The sequence below is a fragment of the Uranotaenia lowii genome, chromosome 3, assembly GCF_029784155.1.
Source record: "Uranotaenia lowii strain MFRU-FL chromosome 3, ASM2978415v1, whole genome shotgun sequence".
Classification (NCBI taxonomy): domain Eukaryota; kingdom Metazoa; phylum Arthropoda; class Insecta; order Diptera; family Culicidae; genus Uranotaenia; species Uranotaenia lowii.
In genome coordinates, this window is record NC_073693.1 from 27304857 (window position 1) to 27332682 (window position 27826).

Here is a 27826-nt window from a genome sequence, read left to right on the forward strand (position 1 = left end):
GACACTCAAATAGTCTATGGCCTAATTGGATGAAACTTGAAAAAGTAGATAAAAACGTTAAAAAATGCATTTTAAAAATCTTTGTTGAAAGCTGGCATAATGAGAAACCCCCCGAGGCAGTATGAGCACCATTAATGAAGGCATAATAAGCGTTTTCTGCCGGGGAATCTAGCAGCGAACCCGACTTGATGAAGTCAACTGAGTAATAGAGCTACAGCTTAACTTGCATCGTCTGACGATTTGGCCTATTGGTTAGATGTCGGAGTGGTAATCAGTAAACTCGAGTTCGATTCCTGGTCGATGTAATTTTTTTTTCATTAATCATTCATGATCATGATTGCACTAAACGGTGAGGCGTAGATTCATCAACCAAAGCAATAACAAAATAATCTAGGTCTGTTTGTAGAATTCAAAGAATGAACACATGCTCATACATTATGTTTCTGGTGTTTTGTTTGACGGATGATGCTTTGATGCTATTAGCCGTATAATGTAACAATAAAAAAAAATCAATCATGAATGATATGTGCAATAAAAATCCCCTTGAACAGGAATCGAACTCGAGTCTACTGATTACCTCTCCGACACCTAACCAATAAGCCAAATCGACAGACGAAACAAGCCAAGCTGTAGCTCTACTATTCAGGTGACTTCATCGAGTTGAATTCGCTACTAGATTATACAGCAAAAAATGCTCATTATGCCTTCATTGATAGTGCTCTGTTCGCCTCTAGTGAACAAATGAAAGTAAAAAAGCGTTTTAAAATTTATTAAAGTGAAAAATCAAAAAAATTTTGATGTTGAAAATTGAGAAACAATGTGTTGATCATTTTGCATTGCGTACATTTCAGATCAAGATGATTTAAAGGTCATAAAAGCTTATTTGGTGGTGCTCAAAAATTATAATATTTTCGTCACTTGAGAACCTAGCTGGTTATTATTAAATATTTCTGTAAATATGAAAAGGATATTTCTTTATTGGTGAAAAATTAATACTATAGATAGTACGAAACATATCCTTATGAAAATTTGATTAAGAAAATACGTACTTATGTAGAAAAAAGGAGTGCTCATTATGCCCTGGGTGCTCGTTATGCCCTTATCTCCCCTAAATTTCAAAAAGCGAAGTACATTTTCAGAACATTTAAATTAATTGGAAATATCCGGGGGAAAATATGTATTTTAATCAATTTGGACTGGAAAATTTTGTAAGTGAATTTCGTGAGCAATAATTTATTTATTGGTTAGGGTTGTGCCACCTCTATCCCGGCCCTACTTTTCCTAAATTATGAAATGTTGCGCGGTAAAAATGATGCACGTTAATAAATTTTCCTCGCAAAAATTCTCTTTCGCTCTTTTCGCGTATCTGTAAATTTTCTCCTAACTTTTCTATCCATATTGATCAATTTTCAATTCTGACATTCTTTCTCCAAGAATATACACTTTCACCACTTTCTTCAAAAACTGTGAGGAAATCAAAATTTACAATTAAGCCGTAAAAAACTATCAAATTCTACCACACTTACACTTACATTGAAAGTTGTATTGAAAAACAAAAAAAACTGATGTAACAAGTTTGAGCAGCTTATCTGGGAAATTTTTGAGATTTTTGAGTTTTTTAAGATTTTTTTTGATAATTTTCAAATAATTTTAAAAATGTTACAAAATATATGATATCTATATATATAAAAATGAATTTCTGTCTGTCTGTCTGTCTGTCTGTCTGTCTGTCTGTCTTTCTGTCTGTCTGTTCCCTATAGACTCGAAAACTACTGAACCGATTTGCGTGAAATTTGGCAGATGAGGGTATTAAGAGCCGGGGAAGGTTCCTATAATAGTTTGGGACCCCTCCCTCTTCCTGGAAGGGGGGAGGGGGTCATATACATAAAAGTGATAAGTCGTCATAACTCAAGAACTGATAATGCAAATGGAACCAAATTTGGCATGGGAGTGTATTTCGGTATGAGGAATGTTTCTTTGATGGTTTGGTACCCCTCTCTCCTTCCAGTGGGGGGATAGGAAGGGGGGAGGGGGCCTACCTTACAATTGTTTACATATCTGGAGAACTAATCAAGCAAATGGAACCAAATTTGGCATGGAAGGGAAGTGGAATACGAGAAATCGTTTTATGATTATTTCAGACCCCTCCTTCCTTTCAGTGGAGATTCAGGAAGGAGGGGAGGGGTCTTTAGCCCATTTTGTATTACATAACTTGAAAACTATTCGAACAAATGAAACCAAATTTGGCTTGAAAGGTTGTTTGGGAACGATAAATAGTTCTATGAATATTTGGTACCCCTCCCTCCTTCCAGTGGGGAGAAAGGAAAGGGGGAGGAGGCCTACCTTACAATTTTTTCAATAACGGGAGAACTAATCAAGCTAATGGAACCAAATTTGGCATGAAAGGGGAGTGGAACACGAGAAATGATTCTCTGATTCTTTCAGACCCCTCCCTCTTCCAGTGGAGAAACAGAAAGGAGGGGAGGGTGCTTAAGCTCCTTTTTCATTGCATAACTTGAAAACTATTCGAGCAAATTAAATCAAATTTGGCTTGGAAGGGTATTTGGGTGCTATAAATAGTTCTATGAATATTTGGAACCCCTCTCTCCCTTCAGTGAGGAGACTCCTTTACAACTTTTTTGAATAACTGGAAATCTAATCAAGCCAATTAAACCAAGTTTGGCATTGGAAGGTATTTGATTACCAGAAATGTTTCTATGATATTATGAGAACACTCTGTTCTTTCAGTCGGAAAATCTTAAGGGAGGAGGGTGCTTCCTTACAATTTTTTACATCACTCGGGAACTTACTCAGCAATTGGAACGAAAATAGGCTTGAGAGGATATTTGAGCATGAGGAATGTTTTTGTGAATATTTTGTACTACAGCCTCCTTTCCGTGGGGAGATAGGAAGGAGAGAGGGGGGCTCCTTTACAATTTTTCGCAAAAAGAGCAAATGGAAATAATTTTGGCATAGGAAAGCATTTCAATACGGATAGGAAAGACGGGAGCTCACATACGATTGTTTTGCATAAATCAAGAACTTAGCTAACGAATGGAACGAAATAAGACATGGGAACAATCAAACCATCGAACAAATGAAACAGAATTTGGCATGGGAGTGTATTTTAATACACGGAATGTTTGATCTTGATCCCCTCCTTCCAGGTAGGGAATAGGCAGGACGAGGGCCTCCGATACTAATTCCATAGCAAAACTCGACAACTCATGAAGCAAACGAAACTAAATTCGACACAAAAGTGTATTCGAGCACAAGAAATGTTTTTTCCGGTGGTTTGAAACCTTTCCCTCCATTCAGTAGAACGAAAAAAGTGGGAAGATGGTCACTCATATACTTTTTTTTTTAATATTTCAATAACTCATCGAAAAAATGAAATCAAATTTGTATATTAGCATATTCGTGTACGGGAAATGTTTCTTCGATGGTTTGAGACACCCTTCTCTTGCCAGAGGGGAGATATGAAGTGGGGAGAGTGTCACTCATTTTTTGAATAACACGAAAACTTATTGAAAATTGAGCCGTATATGGCATAGGATTGTATTTGTATACAAGAAGTAATTTACGGATATTATAAGACCCCCCTTTCTTCCATTAGGGACTGGGGGAAATAGTCACTCTCACAATTTGTATAATAATTCGAGAATGGATAGGTGAATAAAGTGTGCCGTGACGTTGTTTTGTTACAAAAAATGTTTCTATGATAGTTTGAAACCCCTCTGCAGATTAAAAAGGGGCAACGAAGATTTCATATACAAAAAAATATTTCGGCATAGGCTATAAACTTATGAAGCAAAGAAATCCAGAGTTATAAAAAGAATTGAACACGGATTAAAACAAATTAATAAAGGTGCATTTTTCTTAAACATTTTAGTGATTTTGAAATTGAATTTTGAAATTTTGTGCAAATAAATAAAAAGTTGATAACTAAGTACCACAAACTTCAATAACTTCTGGAAGGTGTAGCAAAGCACACCGGGTCAGCTAGTCTATATATATAAAATACTACAAGAAATGTTGTTTATCTGCTTTCGACGAGTTTGTGCATTCAGATTAAAATTAATAAACTGTAGAGCACAATAAACACACGACGTATTACAGGACACGACACTTAACGTTCTTACAAAACGTTTTGTAAGAACGTTAAGTGTCGTGTCCTGTAATACGTCGTGTGTTAATTGTGTAATTAAGTTCTTACGTTGGCACAATCCCGTTTAATATGAGTGAACTGTAGAGCAATTAGGTTCTGAAAAATTTCAGCAAATTTACTCAAATAAATTAAATAATAATAATTTGCGGGATGGTTTGTAATGATCGTTAGATTGGCCAAACCGAACTCAACAGAAATGAGCGTGCAGATGTGACTGTGCGAGTAATTGATTCTGATTTCTAGTGTGAATGTGTATGTGACTACTATATCTCTAGATTTCGCCAGAAATAGGAAAAGCTCAGTAGAAAACTAGCTGCTGAACTAAAACGTGGAAATAAAAAGTGTTTCGGAAAGTATAAAGTTTTTTTCAAATTTCGACCGATATCCCGAAAGAAGAAGATTTTGTTGCCTTTACAACATCAGAAGGGGGATTGAGCCCTGCGGTCAATAATTTGATTACATCGGTTCGAATAGAAGAAGTAGAGAATTTCTACTTTACGAGCAAATATGAGTTAATGGCGTGGAAGCCGGATCGCCATATTGAATTTCCACGTTTAGCTCCGGTTCGAAAATTTCGAGCCCTCTGCCACATTGAAATGCAGGGGAAACAAAGAAGCTGTTCTGATGGAGACTTTTATTCTTTTTTGAAAAGTCTAGAACAAAATGGTGACGAATATAAGCCAAAGAAGAGCAGAAGTTGCAGAAACGTCGAATCGTGGCCGAGAAACAGCTGATTGGTGACAATCGTCCTTATGTCGTTCCAGACGAAGTGCAGGACTTGCGAGATGCTACGACATCTATTCCGACTTTCTGTGGCCGAGCAGTCCGACTAAAAATGGTTTTGAAATTTTGTTCTGCTGTTTATCCTGAGCTGAAGCAAAATCATGGACCCTGCTTCCGGAGACATGGACTGAAGGATTGTCCTAAGATTTGTCCGGTAGACGAGTTCCGGCGAGACCCAGCCATGAATAGAAGAAAAAACAATAACATTTCCGACCGATTCCGAAGTTCAGCATTGTAGTTCTTATTTCCGATTAGTTTTCCTACAATTGTTGATTGTTATTCATTCCGTTTTCAATATTCCGTCTTCCGTTATTCCGTCTTCCGTTATTCCGTCTTCCGTTATTCCTTTATTCCGTCTTCCGTTATTTCGTCATCCGTTATTCCGTCATCCGTTATTCCGTCTTCCGTTATGCCATCTTACCGTTCCATATATATTTGACCAAATAAAAAAGTTTTCCTGAGTGTTCCTGAGAGAAAACAGCTTAAGCTTAGAAAAATAGAAAACAGAATGATTTTTAAATTATGGAATGAGATTGCAAAACTGATAGAATTGTATCGCAGCAATTATTCAAGATTGTTTTACTTTAGAAAAAAAAAACCCAACCTTGTTCCATTCCTTTAATATTGTGTCCTACTAACCCCGAGAAGGCCACGGGAAATTGGCTCCCCATCAGGGTTGTCATATGGTTTTTTAAAAAATCTGTATCGGCCTCATGAAAAAATCTGTATTTATCTGTATTTGAACATTAACGACCAAAAACTTATTTTATTGTTTTCTATGTAAGCTTATCGCCTAATATGCTATTTGGAAATCAGTTTTGATGGTTTTAACGTATTCATTATTCACAAATTGACCATTTATTTCATTAATTGAACTTTATCTAGAGCAGGGGCGAGAAACCTTTTTAACCAACGCACAATGGGGAAAAAAGTGTACAAACCGCGAAGAAATTCAATATCTTTCGTGCTACATGACCAAAATCTATAGAAATATACTTTCCTTTTGTGAAAATTTCCAGAGAATCGATTGGACATAGTTTCAAACTCCGCACAAGCTTACGAACGGAGATATAGTGCCTTTTTAACCCCTAATTCCCCTATATTTTGTAAACATTCCAGAAAAACACTGATTCGAACCAGAGAATTTTGAACGAAAACAGACCTATCGTGTGTATTTTTTTCTGAGGAATCGAATGAAGGCTGTTCTGGCCACCGCACGCTTCAGAAAATGGAGTTATGGCTGTTTTTACCCTCAATTCCCCTATATTTTTCGATTATTTCAGAAAAAAGCAAATTCGAACTTGAAAATTTTGAACCAAATGGGTTGTATTTTGTGTGATTTTTTCCGAGAAATTGAATGAATGCTGTTTGAGACCCCGCACGCTTTGGAAAATGGAGTTATGGCTGTTTTACCCTAAATTCCCCTCAATTTTTCAAATTGTTAAGAAAATGCATGTTCGGACTTGAAAATTTTGAATCTTTTGAGACGTATCTTGTGTAATTTTTTCCGAGGAATCCAATAAAGGCTGTTTGAGCCACCGCACGCTTCGGAAAATGAAGTTATGGCTGTTTTTACCCTCAATTCCCCTACATTTTTTAATAATTTAAGAAAAAGCATGTTCGGACTTGAAAAATTTGAACCAAATGAAATGAATCCTATGTGATTTTTTCCGAGGAATCCAACGAAGCCTATTTAAGCCACCGCACGGATAAGGAACAGGAGTTATAGCTGTTTTACCCTCAATTGCCCAACATTTTTGAAGTAGCTCAAAAAAAGCATGTTGAGACCAGATAATTATGAACCAAAAGTAAAGTATTTTGTGGAGTTTTTTCCGAGGAATCGAATGAAGGCTGTTTAAGACCCCGCACGCTTCGGAAAATGGAGTTATGGCTGTTTTACCTTCCATTCCCCTACATTTTTCAAATTGTTAAGAAAAAGCATGTTCGGACTTGAAAATTTTGAATCTTTTGGAACGTATCTTGTGTAATTTTTTCCGAGGAATACAATGGAGCCTGTTTGAGCCACCGCACGCTTTGGAAAATGGAGTTATGGCTGTTTTTACCCTCAATTCCCCTACAGTTTTCAATGGTTTGAGAAAAAATCATGTTCGAACTTGAAAATTTTGAACCAAATGGGTTGTATCTTATGTAATTTTTTCCAAGGAATCCAACGAAGCCTATTTGAGGCACCGCACGGATTGGAAACAGAAGTTATGGCTGTTTTACCCTCAATTTACCTACATTTTTCAAATAGCTCAGAAAAAGCATGTTCGAACTCGAAAATTTTGAACCAAATGGAACGTATCATGTGTGATTTTTTTCGGGGAATGCAACGAAGCCTATTTGACACACCGCACACATCGGAAACAGGAGTTATGGCTGTTTTACCCTCAATTCCCTTTCATTTTTTTAAAAAGTTCAGAAATTAATGATCGGACTTGAAAATTTTGATCTAAATGAGCCTTATCTTATGCAATTTTTTCCGAGGAATCCAATGGAGCCTGTTTGAGCCACCGCACGCTTTGAAATAGTGAGTTATGGCTGTTTTGACCCTCGATTCCCCTACATTTTTCAATGATTTCAGAAAAAAATAGGGGAACTGAGGGTAAAAACAGCCATAACTCACTATTTCAAAGCGTGCGGTGGCTCAAACAGGCTCCATTGGATTCCTCGGAAAAAATTGCATAAGATAAGGCTCATTTAGATCAAAATTTTCAAGTCCGATCATTAATTTCTGAACTTTTTAAAAAAATGAAAGGGAATTGAGGGTAAAACAGCCATAACTCCTGTTTCCGATGTGTGCGGTGTGTCAAATAGGCTTCGTTGCATTTCCCGAAAAAAATCACACATGATACGTTCCATTTGGTTCAAAATTTTCAAGTCCGAACGTGCTTTTTCTGAGCTAATTGAAAAATATAGGGAAATTGAGGGTAAAACAGCCATAACTTCTGTTTCCAATCCGTGCGGTGCCTCAAATAGGCTTCGTTGGATTCCTCGGAAAAAAATACATGAGATACAACCCATTTGGTTCAAAATTTTCAAGTCTGAACATGTTTTTTTCTGAAACCATTGAAAACTGTAGGGGAATTGAGGGTAAAAACAGCCATAACTCCATTGTCCAAAGCGTGCGGTGGCTCAAACAGGCTCCATTGGATTCCTCGGAAAAAATTACACAAGATACGTCCCAAAAAATTCAAAATTTTCAAGTCCGAACATGCGTTTTCTTAACTATTTGAAAAATGTAGGGGAATTGAAGGTAAAACAGCCATAACTTCATTTTCCGAAGCGTGCGGCGGCTCAAACTGCCTTCATTCGATTCCTCGGAAAAAACTCCACAAAATACTTTACTTTTGGTTCATAATTATCTGGTCTCATCATGCTTTTTTTGAGCTATTTCAAAAATGTTGGGCAATTGAGGGTAAAACAGCCATAACTCCTGTTCCTTATCCGTGCGGTGGCTCAAACAGGTTTCGTTGGATTCCTCGGAAAAAATCACATAGGATTCATTCCATTTGGTTCAAATTTTTCAAGTCCGAACATGCTTTTTTCTTAAATTATTAAAAAATGTAGGGGAATTGAGGGTAAAAACAGCCATAACTTCATTTTCCGAAGCGTGCGGTGGCTCAAACAGCCTTTATTGGATTCCTCGGAAAAAATTACACAAGATACGTCCCAAAAGGTTCAAAATTTTCAAGTCCGAACATGCTTTTTCTTAACAATTTGAAAAATTGAGGGGAATTTAGGGTAAAACAGCCATAACTCCATTTTCCAAAGCGTGCGGGGTCTCAAACAGCATTCATTCGATTTCTCGGAAAAAATCACACAAAATACAACCCATTTGGTTCAAAATTTTCAAGTTCGAATTTGCTTTTTTCTGAAATAATCGAAAAATATAGGGGAATTGAGGGTAAAAACAGCCATAACTCCATTTTCTGAAGCGTGCGGTGGCCAAAACAGCCTTCATTCGATTCCTCAGAAAAAATTACACACGATAGGTCTGTTTTCGTTCAAAATTCTCTGGTTCGAATCAGTGTTTTTCTGGAATATTTACAAAATATAGGGGAATTAGGGGTTAAAAAGGCACTATATCTCCGTTCGTAAGCTTGTGCGGCGTTTGAAACTATGTCCAATCGATTCTCCGGAAATTTTCACAAAAGGAAAGTATATTTCCATAGATTTGGGTTATGTAGCACGAAAGATATTGAATTTCTTCGCGGTTTGTACACTTTTTTCCCCATTGTGCAACGGGCCAGTTTTATTTCAAAATATTCTCGGCGGGCCGCGCTAATATGAAATAAAACTCGTCAATCATTTATCGAACTCTATAGATAATAACAAAAAGATTTGCTAGATAATAAAAAGTTAAATCGTAATAATTACAAATTTTTAGCGATTTTTTTATTTCAAATCATTTATTTTAAACCTTTGAAAATATAGTTTTTCAATTAACTTTAACTTCTTCGCAAACATTCGTTCTTCCAAACATAGACATCATTTGCATCACATTTTTCCTTAAAAACGTACGATGCACAAACACGTTTAACGCCTTTCCATATAATAATCATTTTTATCTTAGCTGGCGGTATCTACTCATTACTTTCTTTAAGTCTTCTGGAGCTATGTATCTATATCACAGCAATAACTAAAAAACTAAAGATTTTTTTTTTGTTTTTGTGATTCAAATTCACTGATCTAAATTTCGGCTTTCTGTACGTATTTCCAAAAAAAATCCACAGTTTAAATTGGCCCTACGAAGCCCTGATTTTTTTTCCTGCAATTCGCGTAAAACATTTTTAATATAACGTGTCAACCAAATTTGCTGAATCCTGGGAATAACAAAAATTTCACAGATTCCCAAGCAAATTTTAGGAGAGTCTACATTCTTTATTGTTTTTAAGCATTTTTTAAAAGATTTTATTAATTAAACTTTAGTGCTATTGGGAAAAGATTTCGAAGGCCTGTTGAAGAAAATATCTTAACGTTTTGAATATGAATTGTTATTTACCAAGTGAAAAGACTGAATTTGTCATCGTTTGGTATAACATAAGAGAACATTTCCACAGATTTTTTGAATCAAATACAAAATTAAAATACAGGGTTTTATCATTAATGTAAATTTTTTTTCCGGCTCTTTTCATGCTGAGTTTTAATTCAATTACTAACAAAATTAGCATTTTTTTCCAATTTTATTAAATAATAACGTTTTAAAAAAAAATTCTGCTGAGTTAATTTATCATACAACTTTATCTTTGACAAAAATATGAAAATCATCATTATGTGCTCATAAATATTTTTCCGATTTTTTTTTATTTGCGTTTGCCGACTTTCATTTAGTTATCGATTTTGAATTTAAAAACGCTCAAGAAAAATGAGTACCCTTTGAAAAACACATTAAATGTTACATTTCTGGAAAAAAAAAGTCCCCAATATGAATGATTGAGGGATAAATGCAAACAGAAACACGTAAATTACATAAGTATTTAAACAAGTCATCGCCGTATCAACTATTTCCGGATTATTGGCTGGTATTTTATGATATCTAACGAACTACCGCAGGCAAAAATAGCGAAAATAATTCAATTCGGAAAGGCTTCTTGGGTCGCACATTGGGGTCTTGAGGGCCGCGAATTGCTCATATCTGATCTAGGTTGCTAAGTTTTTTTTTATTAGATATAAAATTATTACTAAAGGCTAATTAACTCACGCCAGATGAAAACATGCAATTTTGTTGGCCGCAACCTAACATCCTTAGGACAAATTTTAAAAGTTTGTCACATTTGAACAGCATTTTGTTGAGCATCCTTTCATTTTAATACAAAAAACTTTTAAACTATGTTTTTAATTGTCTAAATCGGAAGGCAAAATGCTTAAGATTTAGCTCAATGATTTTGAGTTATAATTCTAAATAATTAACCATATAATTATGAATGTCATTATGAATTCAGAATCTCATTTCTGTTTTCTAAATTTTCCCAACCTTATTTCTAAAATCTTAAAATTCAAAAATGTATATTTAAGTACGAAAATTGCATTCATGTTATGATTGAAAGTTACACAAGGGAAAGTCATTTATGTTTCCTATGTTTTAATACTTAATTGATTTTTGAAGATTTTGGGTTCCGAAATTCAAATCAATCAATTTCAAAAAGAAATTTTAATATTTTCTTTTAAACCCCAAAAATAAACCTACATGAATACGTACAACAGATTTTAAACCTTTCTGTTGTCTTTCATTCAATCAATCTTGCTTAGATATTTTAGTTTCAGAAACACAACGCTTTAAAAAATTAAATAATATCTAAATAATAAATCTAGCATCATTCAAAAAAGTTTTTGAGAATTTGATATCTAGGATTTTAACTTATTTCCCAACCTTGCCGAAGTCTACAAAACGTTTTGACTGGTGCCTCAAGAAATATGAAAGATTTATTTTGTTTATTAAATTTAGTTCAAAATTTTCATTTTTTGTTGAATTGGAACAAAAATGACAAAACGGAAACTTTTATCACTTTTATCCAAAGTCAAAATTACTCTCGGTCCTCGAGAAAGTCGATAACTAAATTGAAACAATTTTTTTATATCTTCGTCGTGTAGTTGCCAGCGCATAAATTTATTAAATGCATTTTTCACCTATTTTTAGTATTTATATCTAAAATAAGAGCATATATTACTCTTATATTGCTTGAAATTTTCTGTCATGTGTTATCGATAAAAATTGTAAATCTAATTTTTAAATCCTTAGCACACTAACTATGAAAAGTTTCGTCTAAGAAACACATAGGATAAATTATATGTGTTGTTGCAAGCATTTGCGGTATACTGCAGTTCGAAAGATAAAGGTTTAAAAAGATTTAGCTCAGTTAGCCCGTGGAAACCGTTTCATCTACAATTGATTTAAATTATCTAAAAAATCTGTATAAATCTGTATTAATGTTCAAAAATCTGTATAAAAATCTGTATCTGTATCTTATCTGTATTGACGTTGAAAAATCTGTATAATACAGAAAAATCTGTATATATGACACCTCTGCTCTCCATACTAACATTGAATGAGAGAAGCAAAATTCCGAATGAAAAAAAAGATTGAAACCGAAAAATAGATTCTGATCGAGACGATCAGATGTCGGGATGGCCGAGTTGTAATGATCGTTAGATTGGCCAAACCGAACTCAACAGAAATGAGCGTGCAGATGTGACTGTGCGAGTAATTGATTCTGATTTCTAGTGTGAATGTGTATGTGACTACTATATCTCTAGATTTCGCCAGAAATAGGAAAAGCTCAGTAGAAAACTAGCTGCTGAACTAAAACGTGGAAATAAAAAGTGTTTCGGAAAGTATAAAGTTTTTTTCAAATTTCGACCGATATCCCGAAAGAAGAAGATTTTGTTGCCTTTACAGGTTAGAAGTTTGGAAATCTTGTACCAAAAACCGGCCAAACTCAAAAATGATCGTGAGCTTACTACATCTTGTTTAACAATAATTTGTTTATCAGAATGAAAATAAAATCAATTATGATAACTGAAAAAGTTATAAATCGAGCCCCTATTTTAGTGATATAATAAGATTTGTTTTGATTGTGTTGATAGTATTCTTTATAAATAAGTGGTTTGAAACTGAACAGAAAAACAACTCATTACAAAGAGTATTGACATACTCTCCATATATTCACCGCACAGTGGGCAAGGTTATCGAAAAATATTCTATGATTTAACGAAAAAATTACCCCGAAATTATGTGAGGATATTCTGAGATAATTTATCTATTTATTTCATTCTAAGATATGTCAAATTCAGTTTTTTTTACATTGAATGAAAGCCAAATTAATTAACATAAAAAAATTATGATATTTTTCCAATTTAAAGTTAAAAATCCAAAATAAATATTGACATAAAAGATTTAATTTTGAAAAATCGTCCTAAATTTTAAAATTCTGTGAAATCCATGAAATATTTCTCTGTAACACAGATTCCGTTTTGGAAATTTGCACAATATTCAGTGATTATAGATTTGTCTGTGATTTTGGAAACCTTGACTGTGAATAATCTTACTTTGGACCTAGAGCATGTGTGGCCAACATTTTCAACAGACGGGTCAAATTTCAGAAATGAGAATTGTTCTGGAATATTCGCAATAAAACAAATAATAACAGTTTTTTTCAAACACTATAAAAATAAAAACTCTTGCTTTAGTCACATCAAGTTTAGATAAAGCTTGCCAGATTACCCGTTTTAATTCGGGTTTTCCTGGACATTTAATAAAAAATTTGGGAGAAGTCCGGTTCGGTCGGTTGCCCGAATTTCAGTAAAAATGCCAGGATTTTCTCTCCTTTTTTTCGAATCGAACAAAAAAAAACAAATTGTATTGTAATTTTTTTTTTTGATTTATGCCTCCAAACGAGATTTTTTGAGCAAGTTTTATTAATCAAACCATGAAAGGTTTTTTTTCTTGAGTTTTGTTGAGAAGTTCCTGTGTATTGACCAAATTTGCCCGGATTTTTAGTAGACAATTTTGAAATCTGATGCTCGTATTATGCCAGGTTTTTAGATAAAATAAATGTCCGGCCTGGATACGTACTGAAAAAATTCTGGCAACCTTAGTATAGATTCATCTTAATAAGTCATTTTTGTTACTTGCATATTTTTAGAAATATTGTTCCATTTTAATAGTGGAAATATTACGCAATACGAAATAAATTATTCCTTCCAACTTATGTTCAGATTAGTCTTTTCAAGGCAATTAAAACCTTCTTGGTTTATTAATCTCAAAATGTCAAATGGCGTGACATTTAGTCAATTTTATGGTCTTCAAATATTTAAAAAATGTCCGCCCTTTTCCAAAGATTTCAAGCTCACCGTTCTTCTTGGAAAATTTTGATAGGCCTATTTTAAAAACCGCGGAATGGAATTATTGAAATAAAGTAATGTTCTCATGCTTTTGACATTTAAAAGAATACTTTTTCAACGAACTCTAGTTATATCATAAATAATATTGATTTTTCAAAGTACGAACCTCAACCTCAACTCAATCCATCTCTTTTCAAATTCTCCAGTATCTCGCTTCAACTAGTGTATTGGAAAAGCTTTCTTAAAACAAGGCAAATACGAATTTGATTCTTTGATAATCGTAGAACTTTTTGTAGGTAAAAAAAATCGTTCTTCTGGGAGATTTGTCAGTACCAAACCGGATCTAGTTGAATTCTACTACCCAACGGTAAATTCTTATTAGTTTTTCATTATTGGTGTACTTGTACACCAATACAAAGCAAGATGCCAATTAAAATAAATTTGGAATTGGTTAAATTTTCACAAAGCTTAGGAAATAATAACAAATTGGAAAAATTTTTACAGCAAACTTTCGATATTTTACAACATTGGCAAAAAATACTAAATTTGGATGGATGAACGAAGTTGTTAAAATAGAATTCAAGTAACGAATGATAGAAGTGGTTGTAAAAGTATTATTTTAGTTATAATGTTGATATGATTCGGTGCTTTTTTACAATTTTTAAATGATTTTGGTACGATCTTACTACCTTTCTGAGGCTATCCAAACTCCTCAATATAAAAACTGGAGTCCGCTTGAATGCTCTTTATACCAATGATATGTAGTCAACAAATCCCAATCGGAAAACATTGGAAAATGTGTAATGGAATTCACAGATAATGTGTCAAATACCGTACAATTTTGATAATTTGAAAATTTTAATTTTGTTTTTTTTATTCAGTGACGATATACTTTTTGGTAAAATTATATAAGGCGTAAGTGTATCAGGGTATAAGTGCAAAATTCATAATGCCAAACGATTCTCGATAATTCAAATAATATTAAGTGAACTTTTAAGATTTTTATAATTATATCCTCATACTTTTAAGTTAGAAAGAAATTCACAAATGTTCGAAAAATGTATGGAAAATGGCTAAAAACAACAATTTAAAAGCATGTTTTCTCGAAATTAGTTTGGCCCTTTGGCTTATATCACTTCAAAAAGATTTTCAGATCTCAGTTTTCAATTAAGTTAGTTTAGATTCAGATATAATTATCCAAATGATATACGCAGACCAAGAAAAACGTTAAATTCTTAGATCATGGCTTTTCCTAAAAAGCTTCGCGGGCCATAAAAAGTTGGTCGCGGGCCACATGTGGCCCGCGGGCCATGGTTTGGCCACCCATGACCTAGAGCATATTTTAGTCCTAAATTGCCAAAAATTGGAAATAATTCATTTCGCTGGCATAGGACTAAGATAATCCTATGCAAACAATGAACTCTTATTCTTCCTTATCGCTTTTTGCCACAAAAAGTCATACTATTAAATGGTTTGATAAATGGCAATTAGTGGGACACATTTTGGAAAACCAAAGTTAATAAGGAAAAGTCACGTTTTTTAACAGTCCAAGCCAAATCTTGAAGAGAAAACGCTTTCACTGTGATGAATAAGATCCATATTACCTATATTTCTTTAAAAACAAATCAATGGAAAACCTGAAAAATTTGTAAAAGTCTAAAAACAGGACACTTTCCTTTATGATGTTCCATTTTGAAACATAACATCATCAACACTTTGTTTGAACATCAACAAATCAATTAGGGTGTGAATTTTTAGTTGAGGCATAATTTTGAACCTATATTGAATAATTCAAACTTTTTTCGTCAGCTTGTAGCAAATAAACTACAAGTAAGTAAATGCTCAAATGTTTCAACTTTTATGCTGATTATAGAGCTGTCTAGGAATGAAAATGTTTGAGATATTTATAACAGTAATATCTGTATTTTATTATCGTTTAAAAGCTGTTATGCTCTTCCATGATCATTTTAGATACAAAGTTCAATTACAATTAATTTATTGATTTTTTTCGAAAACAACTCTTATAGGTATTTTAGTTCTAGGTCCAATAATATGTGAGTTCCAAAACAAGACCAGTAGGTTCAAAGTTAGAAATTTTGATCATACATTTCTTAGTACATTTTTCAATAACGGTGAATCCTAAGTTAAAAATTCTCATTGAATCTTGCAGATGAAATCACCAACTGAAAATGGTTTTCCTGAAAAGTATTAAACTTCCGCCCATTTATGAGAAAATCATGGATTTATAAAAGCCACCGCTCAAAAAGTTACCCCAAAGTAGGACAGTTTCTCGGCTCAGCGAGAAAAAGAATACAAAAGATCGAAAGATCGAATCGAAAATAAACCGATCTAAAGGGTGATACGGTCAAAATTTGGTCAAGGGAAAACGCGTGTAAATCGGTGAAATCGTTTATTCAAAAAATCAAATTAAATTTCTTTTTCAAGTTCAATTAGTATAAAATTCAGGAAAAATATTCAGTTAGGCTTCCGCTTTTCCAAATCCGAATTGCCGGGCCTTACGCTTAACCCCTGCCATCAGATCTTGTACAGCCACCTTGTCCATCTTCTTCGCCGCAGAAAGCCAGTTTGCCTTGAACTGCTGCCCCTACTTAACAGTTTTTTTGGTCTTCTTTAGGTTCCGCTTGACAATAGCCCAGTATTTCTCAATTGGGCGGAGCTCTGGCGTGTTGGGAGGGTTCTTGTCCTTGGGAACCACCCACGTTGTTGGCGGCGTACCACTCCATGGCCTTTTGATCGTAATGGCAAGATGCCAAATACGGCCAAAACAGTACGGAACAACCGTGTTTCTTCAGGAAAGGCAGCAGACGTTTATTCAAACACTCTTTCACGTAAATTTCTTGGTTGACAATCCCGGAAGCTATGAAAATGCTGCTTTTCAAGCCACAGGTACAGATGGCTTGCCAAACCAGATATTTCTTCGCGAACTTTGACAGTTTCATGTGCTTGAAAATATCTGCTACCTTTCCCCTTCCTTTTGCCGTATTAAACTCCTGTCCCGAAAGCTGCTTATAGTCGGCTTTGACGTAGGTTTCGTCGTCCATTACCACGCACTCAAACTTCGTCAGCATCGTCGTGTACAGCCTCCGGGATCGCGCTTTGGCCGTCGTATTTTGTTTATCATCGCGATTTGGAGTCACTACCTTCTTGTAAGTCGATAGTCCGGCTCGTTTTTTGGCTCGATGCACGGTTGTAGACGATACACCCAGCTTGTTTGCGGTATCTCGGAGAGAGAGGTTAGGGTTTCGTTTGAAACTACCGGCAATTCTCTTTGTCGTCTCAGCGGCTTCCGGTTTTCGATTTCCCCCCGATCCAGACTTCCTGGCTGTCGACAAACGTTCCCCAAACACTTTAATTTCATTTGAAAGGGTTGATTTGGCAACTTTTAGCGATTTTGCCAGCTTTGCGTGTGAGTAGCTCGGATTTTCGCGATGCGCGAAAAAAAATTTTAAACACTGCTCTTCTTACTTGAACGGCATTTTGACAACTGAAGTATGAATTCCAAAATCAAAATAGGAGCAACATTCTACACACACACACCTTCAAAATGAGGGGTGTTCAAGTTTTTTAAATGCAAAATTGAAAGAAATACGTCAAGTTGATATTGACCTAATTTTGACCGTATCACCCTTCAATCGATTTTTTTCATGCTAAAGAATCGATCTAAAAAATCTGAGTTTAAAGATCGATCTCCCAAAGATCGATTCTAGATCGACCAATCCTAGTTATGATAAGCCCACTACTGCATAGGAGTGCTCTTGTTTATAGTATTTTCGGATGTTTTGGTTCAACCTGATATGGTTTGCCGAATCAAGATGTTTAATTGTTTAACAGTGTCATAAGGATCAAATTATCCGACAGTGGACATTTGACATTCAATCCGCAAGTGGACATTTAACGGCTTTTAACATTTTTCAGAGGTTTTCAAGAAAATTAATTCTTATGGATCTCTGATGAATTCATACAGTCTTTCATAACTAATCACACTGACATGACACTTAGAACGAAAATTCAACCATTTTCTGTCTAATTTTTTGTTGTCAGATTTTGTAGGTTCGCAATACCGACGGCAAGCGGCGAACCTGAAAAATTTGTCAAAAAATGCCCTGTAGGAAAAATGTACCTGTTTAGCACGATTTTATCGTAGAAATTGCCTGTTTTTTTAATTTGGGTGGCATTTCCTAACTAGGATAGCATTTCTTCAAATCGATCGATGCGCACTCTGGAATCGACATTGCGTACTGTTGGAAAAGTTATCCAGAAAACGAAATCACATTTCGCGGCCCATAATGTCAATTGAAAATAACAGCTAAAAATCGCCCCTTTTGCCATAACACATTGCCATAATTAGACACATTTGAAATCGTTAGTTCCTTAAAATGCGAAACACAAAATTATTGACAATTTTTCAATGTAGCTGTTGTCGCAGTTTTGTTTATGCAAACTGAACATTCACAAGGAATCACTCAACCTGCAACACACGACTGAACCTCATCAAGGTTGACTACTCAATGGGCGTCACGACAAGCAAGCATTCACTTACGTACACAGTGATACAGAGAGTGCGGCTTTAGCAATACACTGAACTGATACAATGTCACAATACACTGTGGCATACCACACATCTCCCTTCTTCTCTCAGGAAAAAAATAGATAAAAACAAAGATAACCCCGTATTTTTGTTTAAATTCGATTGATTGCAATAATTTTTTTTAAATTGATAAAGTTGGATTGGAACGCTACTTCATATTTCACAGAACTCATCAATTTTCAAATTGTAAGAGACTTATTCAACCAACAACAGTTTACATTCAACTAATATTCAAATTTTCACAAGACTGTGGTTATGTGAATATTACATTTTGTTATCAAGTATGTTCTCAATTCCTCATAATTTCAATACTTGCTCTGGTTTGCTCAAATGAACCGACTGATTTGTGCGAACGGCTCTCAGTCGCTCATAAAATAAGCCGTTTTGTCTACTTTTATCCTCACAAATTCGGAAACTTCAGTGAAAGAAGAAGAAGAAATCGATAAAAACAACATTGAATAACGAACTTGAAAAATTTAACCATTATTCTACCTAATCGTAAATAAGAAACTTTTGAAACGTATTCGCAAGACTATGAAGTGGTAATTATTTCACAAACATTTAGTAAACCTCTGGCTTTATATAGAGTTTAAAGGATGCAAAGCTTTGTACGCCTGTAGAATTTCTCTGTTTGAAAAAAAAATGACAACGTAACATAAAACATTCGTTGTGCGCTAGCACAATTAGCCATGACTGGTTAATTTCAAGTTTAGAAATTTTCCTTGCACACCTATGAACCGATTGCGTTGCCTTCAAAAAACCCATGGTAGATTTGTCAAAAATCAGTACACAGCGCAAAAGAAAAGGTTGTTTTTCAAGAAATCACTAGATTGATTAAAATAATATGCAGCTCGGATTAGCAACTGAAGCCAGCAGAATCTAGGTTGGCCTGTAGTTTTACCGATATTATCACTCTTTTAAAATCATCTGAACCATCGATTATCATCGGTTAAATGAGTTTAACTTCTTCAATACAGATTAATTTAGTTTTTTCATCATTTAACTGTAAATTCAATTATGATTTGTATATTTTTTGAAAATCATGAGAATTCAATACATTTTCAAAATCCTTTTTTATTAGTCAGGACAATTTAAAAAAAAAACTACAAAGATCGCTCGACAATCCTACTGAAAAATCAGAACACCTGGCACTCCTGGTTGCTGTAAACAGTGTAAACACAAGCATTTTGATATTGGTGAGATGATGTGCTTTTACGGCTTTTACCCAAAACTAGAATGCAAAGCTACAATCCGCAATCCCAGGTAAATGTTTGACGTTTTGCAGTTAGGACAAATGTATTGCCGTTTTAAAAGCTTTCTAAAAGCTTCCTAACTATTCTAAACTCTTCTATGGAGGACATGGTGTCGCTAGTATTTGCATAATAACTCCCATGCTTGAATGGAAGGCTACTAAGCTTAAATGTCGAGTAGTAGCGTGGCATCTCCATCAATATTATGTCGCTGTCCCTTACGATTTGTTTGAAAAAAAATTACAGGCCGCTTTTTTATATCTAGAGATCCTTGCTTCTATCTGTGATCATAGTTATCCATTTTTTTCTAGGAACGAAGAAATACTTTGTTCTAATTCCAATCGAGCAAACCCTTTTGATATATGTTAGGATTGATATTTTCCACTTGTAAATTAATTGGTTATCAATTTTTAATACTTTTGCCATTTTTAGGACAAGGAAGTACTGTACAAAAATCAAAGTTGCAACGTTGCGTGTGTATTTTTGTTCATTCTATATTATTTATTGGATATCTAAAATTTTTGTTTTGCAACCTTGCATCGCGTATTTTGAATAAATTCAATTCAGGTTTGTTTTGGTGAACTTTGCTTATTCCGAGCCGCATTTTTGGCAAAAAAGCAGCAATGTTATTCGTAAATCCATTCGTCTGTCTGGGTCTATCAAACACTAATCCACTGGATGACATCGGGCGGAAATATTTATAACTGTTACATTGACTTCGGTTTGCATGTTGCATACCCATCGGGCGATTATTGTAAAGTCATATGCCAGCTGACAATACAAAAAAAAAATTCTCTCACCAATGTACAGTCAAACTTGCACAAGTAGAATTCAAAATGACCTTATAACCGAGTTGGATAGTTCGTGTATCTCTCGCAGTTAAGTTTCTCAATACTACTCCCATTCAACAATCGGTCTCTCACGATACTTACACCTTACTCGTTCTATCCACATACACATCCCCTCTCTCTCATTTTCTTTCAGTAACTGCAGAATCTCAACTGGTGATCTGGGTTCACTAACACATTCAAGCATAAATCTTCTTGAAAATGGAAAACACTGAGATAAATTCGATCCGTTTTTTTTTGTTTAATAATTTTGTGGTTTGAGATATTTTTCTGTTCTCTTGAAAATTTGTTTCGTCAAACACAATCTTTTGGACTTCAAATTTGTTAAGTTTTAGTAGCGAGAATTCATGATCAATGTTCTCGTTCTCGTAGGTATTATTTGACGCAATCCGCAAAAACAAGAAATGCCTTCAAACAGTTCTTATTATTATTGTCAAAGACCAGCGAGGTGTCTTTATTTCGTTGGCATTGTTCGTTTACAATTTACACGGTCAAAAGAACTTCAATTTTGCAGTATAATTTTGATGCCAACAGATTATGTCATATCTAAACATTCTCAAACTCGCAATAAATATTCCACCGCTATTTTTGTGAAAGAAGAACTTTATTAAATTTATTATTTCCTCATCAGAGTAAGATGTATCATTTTGTTCATATACGCAACAGGTTGTTAATTTTAACAGGAAAACTTCCACTACACAACACTATTTGAATTTACAGAACTTTTGATGCAGGGAACATTATACCTAAATGTTATTATTGTTAAATTTCGGCAACGTTCGCTTATTCATTTTATTTATGCTCGTCACAAGTTCTTGCAACAACTTTCTGAAAAACAAAGATTTTGTTTCATTCGACGCTAAAAACAAACATGCCACTTAATGCCGTAATACCACACGAATCGCTCACTATGCCGAATATGAGTTTTCTCTCGATTCATAAATGTTGAAAACCGATAATACATTTTGCTAGTACTATCAACAAATTCCAAAATTTAAAATCTTTATCAAGTTGCTCGTCTCGAGCTATCAAGCATTTTCCTTCAGTGCGATGGCTTCCAAGTTAAGAATCATTCTATTAGTAATTAGTGCTCGTTTCGATCCATCAAATTACTTCTTAGATACTTGTTTCGAGCTACTTAGCATATTCAGTGGTTTTTCCTGTACATGTCCCGTGCTTATGATTAATATATCGGTGCTCTTTCCGAGTTATTTTTATTGTATGCTCGTCCCGAGCTGTTAACTTTCAACTTATCATATGCTCGTCCCGAGCTTTCAACCAAGTTAACTCTTAGTGCTAAATACTTCCCGAGCTAAGAAAAATATTTCATTGCATATTTATCATTGTCGCTGTCCCAAGCTTAAATCATTGTTATTATCACTACTTTTTATTACCAATCTTACTACTGCTTGTCCCGAGCTAAATTCTAACTATTGCTCATCCTGAGCTAAAATTTTACTATCGCTCGTCCTGAGCTAAAATCTTTTAATATAGCTCGTTCCGAGCTTAAGTTACTGTTATTATTGTTCATCCCGAGCTAAACTCAACATTATTATTGCTCGTCTCGAGCTAATACCATTCATATAACTGCTCGTCCCGAGCTAAAATCATTCATATAGTTGCTCGTCCCGCGCTAAAAACATCCATAGAATTGCTCGTCCCGAGCTAAAATCATTTATAATATTGCTCGTCTCGAGCTAAAATCATTCATATAGTTGCTCGTCCCGAGCTAAAAACATCCATAGAATTGCTCGTCCCGAGCTAAAATCACTGTTATTACTGCTCGTCCCGAGCTAAAATCATTCATATAGTTGCTCGTCCCGAGCTCAAAACATTCATAGAATTGCTCGTCCCGAGCTAAAATCATTCATAATATTGCTCGTCCCGAGCTAAATCACTGTTATTATTGCTCGTCCCGAGCTAAATTCATTCATGCATTTGCTCGTCCCGAGCTAAAATCAATCTTACTATCGCTCGTCCCGAGCTAAAAATCTTTCACATTATTGCTCATTCCCAGCTTTCATCTTTTTGTTGATAATTGCTGGCAACGATTCGATCCCTCCTCGCTTTCAATTTTGCTTCACATGCATAAATGACTTGACGTTACAAAATAAACTTACCAGTTTATATCTGCCATTTTCTCTCAGTGTTTAACACTTCGATTGCACCACTACAAACAAAACCGGCCACAACATCAACAGCGCTTGCACGCCAGCAACTTCTTCATTAGAAATTTCTTTCACTTCTACTCACCATTTTTTTCGATTCTTTCCACTTTCAATATGTTGCGCGTTGAGTGATTCCAATAAAATAAAATTTCGGTTCGTTGGTTTATTTTCCTCGTAAACATGAGCAAATAACCTGCCACGGTCGCCAATATGCAAACTGAACATTCACAAGGAATCACTCAACCTGCAACACACGACTGAACCTCATCAAGGTTGACTACTCAATGGGCGTCACGACAAGCAAGCATTCACTTACGTACACAGTGATACAGAGAGTGCGGCTTTAGCAATACACTGAACTGATACAATGTCACAATACACTGTGGCATACCACACATTGTTAATCTGGATTTTTTTTTCAAACACCTAAACAACCTAACGTTGTTCAAGCGCTATTTTCTCATCGAAATTAAATTCTTCTAGCAATTCTAATCACATTTTTTTTTTTCATTTACAGGTAATGATAGCGGGTGGATTGGGCCAACCCGGATCCCAGCTGGCGCCAAAACAGCAACTTGGAGACCCTTGTCAACATGATATGGACTGCACCGACAGCATCCGCGGCAGCTACTGCACCCTGGAAGGATTCTGCGACTGCTCCCCGTTCTACGTACGCCTGAACGAGACCCTCTGTTTGCCATGTGAGTATGAAAAAAAATCAGAATTGAAAATTTGTTTAGAGTAGCTAAATATTTAAAATGTTTCTTTTTTGTTTATGGCATCTATGAATAAGATCATTGAAATGTTGATTTTTTAAAACGACACTGACACTTTCAAAGGCAATGTTTATTATTCGAAATTGGGCTCAAATTTCACAAGGTCTGAGAAAGGTCAAACATGATGTACTTAGTTCAAATGAAGCCGTTTTCATCGGAATAAATTGAGTAAACTCACATAATTTTCTCTAAACTCTGTTTTTTTCTTTCTTTTCGTGCCAGCTCAACTTCTGGAAAGTGATTGCGTGCTTTCGGAGCAGTGTTCGATGCGTGTCGCCAACAGTCGCTGCGTACAGAGCCGATGCCATTGCGACGAGGGATTTCTGCAGTATCGAAAGCACACCTGTCTGGCACGTGAGTAGTTTCAAAGTTGAATAATTTAACGTAAATTTAAGCTTTCAAAATTGCTCTGATCAATACACAGCTAGTATTTTTAGTAAATTAATTGAGGTAGTAGATTGCAAGTCTCAAGTAAATACAGTGTTGAAAAAAATGATGAAATCATCAATCTTGAAGATCGACCATTTTTCCCCCTGAGGCCCTTCAACCTTTCTAAACGTAAACAATGTAACAAACAAAATAGAAGCAGTAGCGCCTAGATAAATGGCTCTTTAACTGTTTGAGCAAATGCTTTCCTAAACCCTTCTACTTGTTGAGTTAAAAAATGTTAAATTGAGGCCTCGTTACCTGTTCAAACGCGAACGCGAAACCTCCCTCAGCAAATTGTCTGTTGGAAAAACTAATGCCCGGCCAGAGATTGTTTACCGAATCATTACGATCGACGCCCGCTTCATTTTCATTATCCGCATAATCGATCCGGATTCGACAGGGTCAACTTGATCAACGAACCTGATCCGGGACCACAATTGGGCTTCAGGTAAACGAATAGTTTATCTTGACCTGACTACCAATGCTGGATCATTGAAGGCAGATATTTTTTCTTCTTTTGATTTCTTTGATCGAAAAACGACCATTTAATCTACTGTACAGAGCTCAGCTGAAAAGCAGAAAAAAAAGTGAAAACTGTTCACTATGGCGTTGCTGTTCCGAGGTTTCCTGAAGGCAATCGAACATTGAATTGTGATGCTGTATGTCTGCTTTTGTAGACGGGAGAGAAAATTCCATTCAAATAATATTCCAATTGTAAACGGGTCTATTGAAGAGAGAGAAGTTCCTTTTATCATGATAATTTAGCATCATTACATTTGTCAACCGGTTAGACGGCCCATCAATTGACGGTGGAGTAACTTCTTCGCTTCGATGGTGATTTCTTCAAAACGAAACGTCTTCGACATATGCAAATTAATTAACCAACCAAGCAATAATACGGGAAGCTATCAGAAGTCCCGGTCGTTTCTTTTACAAATTTTACAAATGGGAAGACGTTCCGATGACAGCAGCGGGTCTTAGTTGACTCACCTGGGCAGCTAGCTGCCGTATGTGGGTGCTCGCTCGAGTCATATATCACCGTTATCTCAACTAAGAAGGAAAGTTTTTTGACATATGAAATTTGTCATCAGCAGCCACTTACCTACTATTGACAGGAGAAATCGAGTTTTTACGAGATGTCATTGACATCGAGTTTGAATATATTACATGTGTTTGACATCTGGTTGTTGCAAAAAAATCAATAATGATAAAGTACATTTCTTGTTGATAATTTGAAATCTGTTTTGATAGTAAAGCGTCTTACATTAACAAGAATGTATAAGTGTTTGCGGTTTTTTAAATTAAAGAATTATCAGTAAACCTTAAATAAACAGTTAAAAATATGTAGTAAACAGTAAACAGTAATATCCTGTAACAAAGGGGTTAGGTTACGACGAAAAGTTATAAATGGTTCATCCTTCGCCTCCACATTCCGTTCTCCTGTACGCCGCCAAAGATGGTTTTTAACACCCGTCGCTCAAATACTCCGAGTGTACGCAGGTCCTCCTCGAGCAATACCTATGTCTCGTGCCCGTAGAGATCAATCGGTTTAATGAGCGTCATATACAAGATACACTTCGTGCAAGGGCTCAGGCTTCTCGACCGCAGTTGCTTGTGGAGTCCATCGTTGGCACAACTTCCGTTGATAATTCGCCGCCGGATCTCACGGCTAGTGTCATTGTCTGTGGCCACCAGTGAGCTGAGATAGATAAAGTCTTTGACTATCTTCAGCTCATCGCGGTCGATCGTGACCTTGTTCTTACTGGACAAGGACCTCGGTCGGTCTCGGGCCAGCATATACTTCGTCTTGGACGTGGTTATCATCAACCCAATCCTTCCTGCACCGCCGCAGATGATCTTCCGACTTTATCAATGTCGTTGGCAAAAGCAAATAAGTTGACTGGATCTGTTGAAAATCGTTCCCCGCATTTCACCCACCGCTCATCGAATAACAGCTTCTAGCGCCACGTTGAACCATCATGCAAGATAGATCATCCCCTTGTCGAAGTCCCCTGCGCTATTCAAATGAGCTCGACAATCGATCCGAAACCAGCACACAGCATTGCGTACCTTACATCGTTGCCTTGATCAGTCGATTAGCTTCCCGGGAAAGCCGTTCTCGATCATTATTTTCCATATCTCGTCACGGTTGATCGTGCCGTATGCTGAAATCGATGAAAAGATGGTGCGTAGGGATTTGGTGTTCACGGTATTCTTGGAGGATTTGCCGTAGTGTGAAGACCTGGTCTCTCGTAGACTGTCCCTAGTGTCCCTCCATGAAGCCGGCCTGGTGACTTCCCACGAATCTGTATGCTTGTGGCGATACACACATACAGGATCTCAGTGAAACTTCATGTTTCTTTGAAGAAATCTGAATTGTACTTAAGACTAAAGCGTATATCTTTCAAAGGTTTAATGGCTAGCATCGTACTGATGCTAACACCACCAGCCCACAGAAAGAGTACTATGTGTGCCGTGATCGAGACTCGATCTCATGACCTCTGGCTTAGAAAAATTGAACGCTATCCTCTAGGCCACGGTCGGCGGCATTTAGGACAGTGATCGCTCGGTAGTACTCACAGTCCAATTTGTCGCGCTTCTTCTAAATGTTCTGTGACTCCTCTGGTAGCTGTTCTGAGTCTCAGATCTGGACCGTCTACCGGTGTACTTGCTCGGGCTCGTTTTGATGAGATCAGTTGAGATGTCATCCTTCCCAGACGATTTGTTGCTATTCAGCTGGCGGATGGTTTCCTTAACTACACTTATTGTTGGGAGTGGCTCCTCTAATTCGTTGGCAGCTATAGGACTTCCAAACGGATTTTACTTTAGGCTTGAATAATCCTTCAGGTATCCATTGTAGATTCAACCTAAAGGATGTCCACGATGAAACTACCACACTATGAAATTGCTCCAACTTTTTAACCGTTGGGTAGAATTTAATGAAATTTGGGTGGATTTAGTTCATAGTGTATTGTTTACATCCTGCAAGTTTTAAAGTCCTGTGATCAAAATTCGCGGAAATGGAGTTGAAAAAACAGCTCGTGCGTGATAAAATCTCGCGCATTCATCACGAGAACAAGGATCTCTCGCACCATTCCATCGCTAAAACTTTGGGAATCGCGAATTCCGCGGTGTCGCGAGTGATTAAGCGGTTCGAGGAACGATTGACCACCGATCGGAAGCCCAGAAGTGAAGGAAAAAATATTCCGAACAACACAAAAATCACAACCGCGTAGTTGGGGCCTTCAACCGAAACCAGAACGCTTCCATTCGGGATGTGGCTAAGAAGCTGCATCTAAGCCAAAGTTTTGTCCAGAAGGCCAAAACTAAGACTGGACTTCGAACGTCAAGGTACGAAACCCGTGCTAGAAAATTGTACCTCAACATGCTAATGAAAGTTGAATGTTGCATCATGGACGACGAAACATATGTGAAGGCCGACTTCAAACAGATCCCCGGCAACCTGTTTTTCACGGCCAAGGATAAGTTCAGCGTTCTGGAGCATATCCGCACTCAGAAGATCTCCAAATTTGCGAATAAATTCCTGGTTTGGGAAGCCATCTGCACGTGTGGGAAGTGGAGTGCACATTTCGTGACCCAGGACACGATGAACGGGCAGGTGTACTGGTGTTCATGAAAGAGTGCCTCCAGAAGCGGGTGCTTCCTCTCCTGGAGGCCCACAACGTCCCAACAATCTTCTGGCCGGATTTGGTCTCATGCCACTACTCCAAGGACGTGCTGAAGTAGTATGCGGACAATCGAGAAGTACTGGGCGTACCAAAAAAATTAAATTTATTTAACTTAAAAAAAACTCATTTAATTTTGAAAGGTGGCAAAGCAAACTGGGTCAACTAGTTACTAAAGAACATGATTATTTCTAATATTTCATTGTCCAATTACCTTCCACATTTTATGATCTACCCCTAGTTTCCTTTTAAGTGAGGGAAGTCT

General features: G+C 36.1%; 1 protein-coding gene across 1 annotated transcript in view; it reads left to right on the forward strand.

Annotated features, from left to right (window-relative positions):
* Positions 1 to 27826, forward strand: part of LOC129756166 (mucin-2) — a 234634-nt gene that overhangs the window by 166484 nt on the left and 40324 nt on the right. The window contains exons 2-3 of the mRNA XM_055752952.1: positions 23188 to 23371; positions 23669 to 23800. Coding sequence (XP_055608927.1) covers positions 23188 to 23371; positions 23669 to 23800 — 316 coding nt within the window. The remainder of the gene's footprint in view (positions 1 to 23187; positions 23372 to 23668; positions 23801 to 27826) is intronic.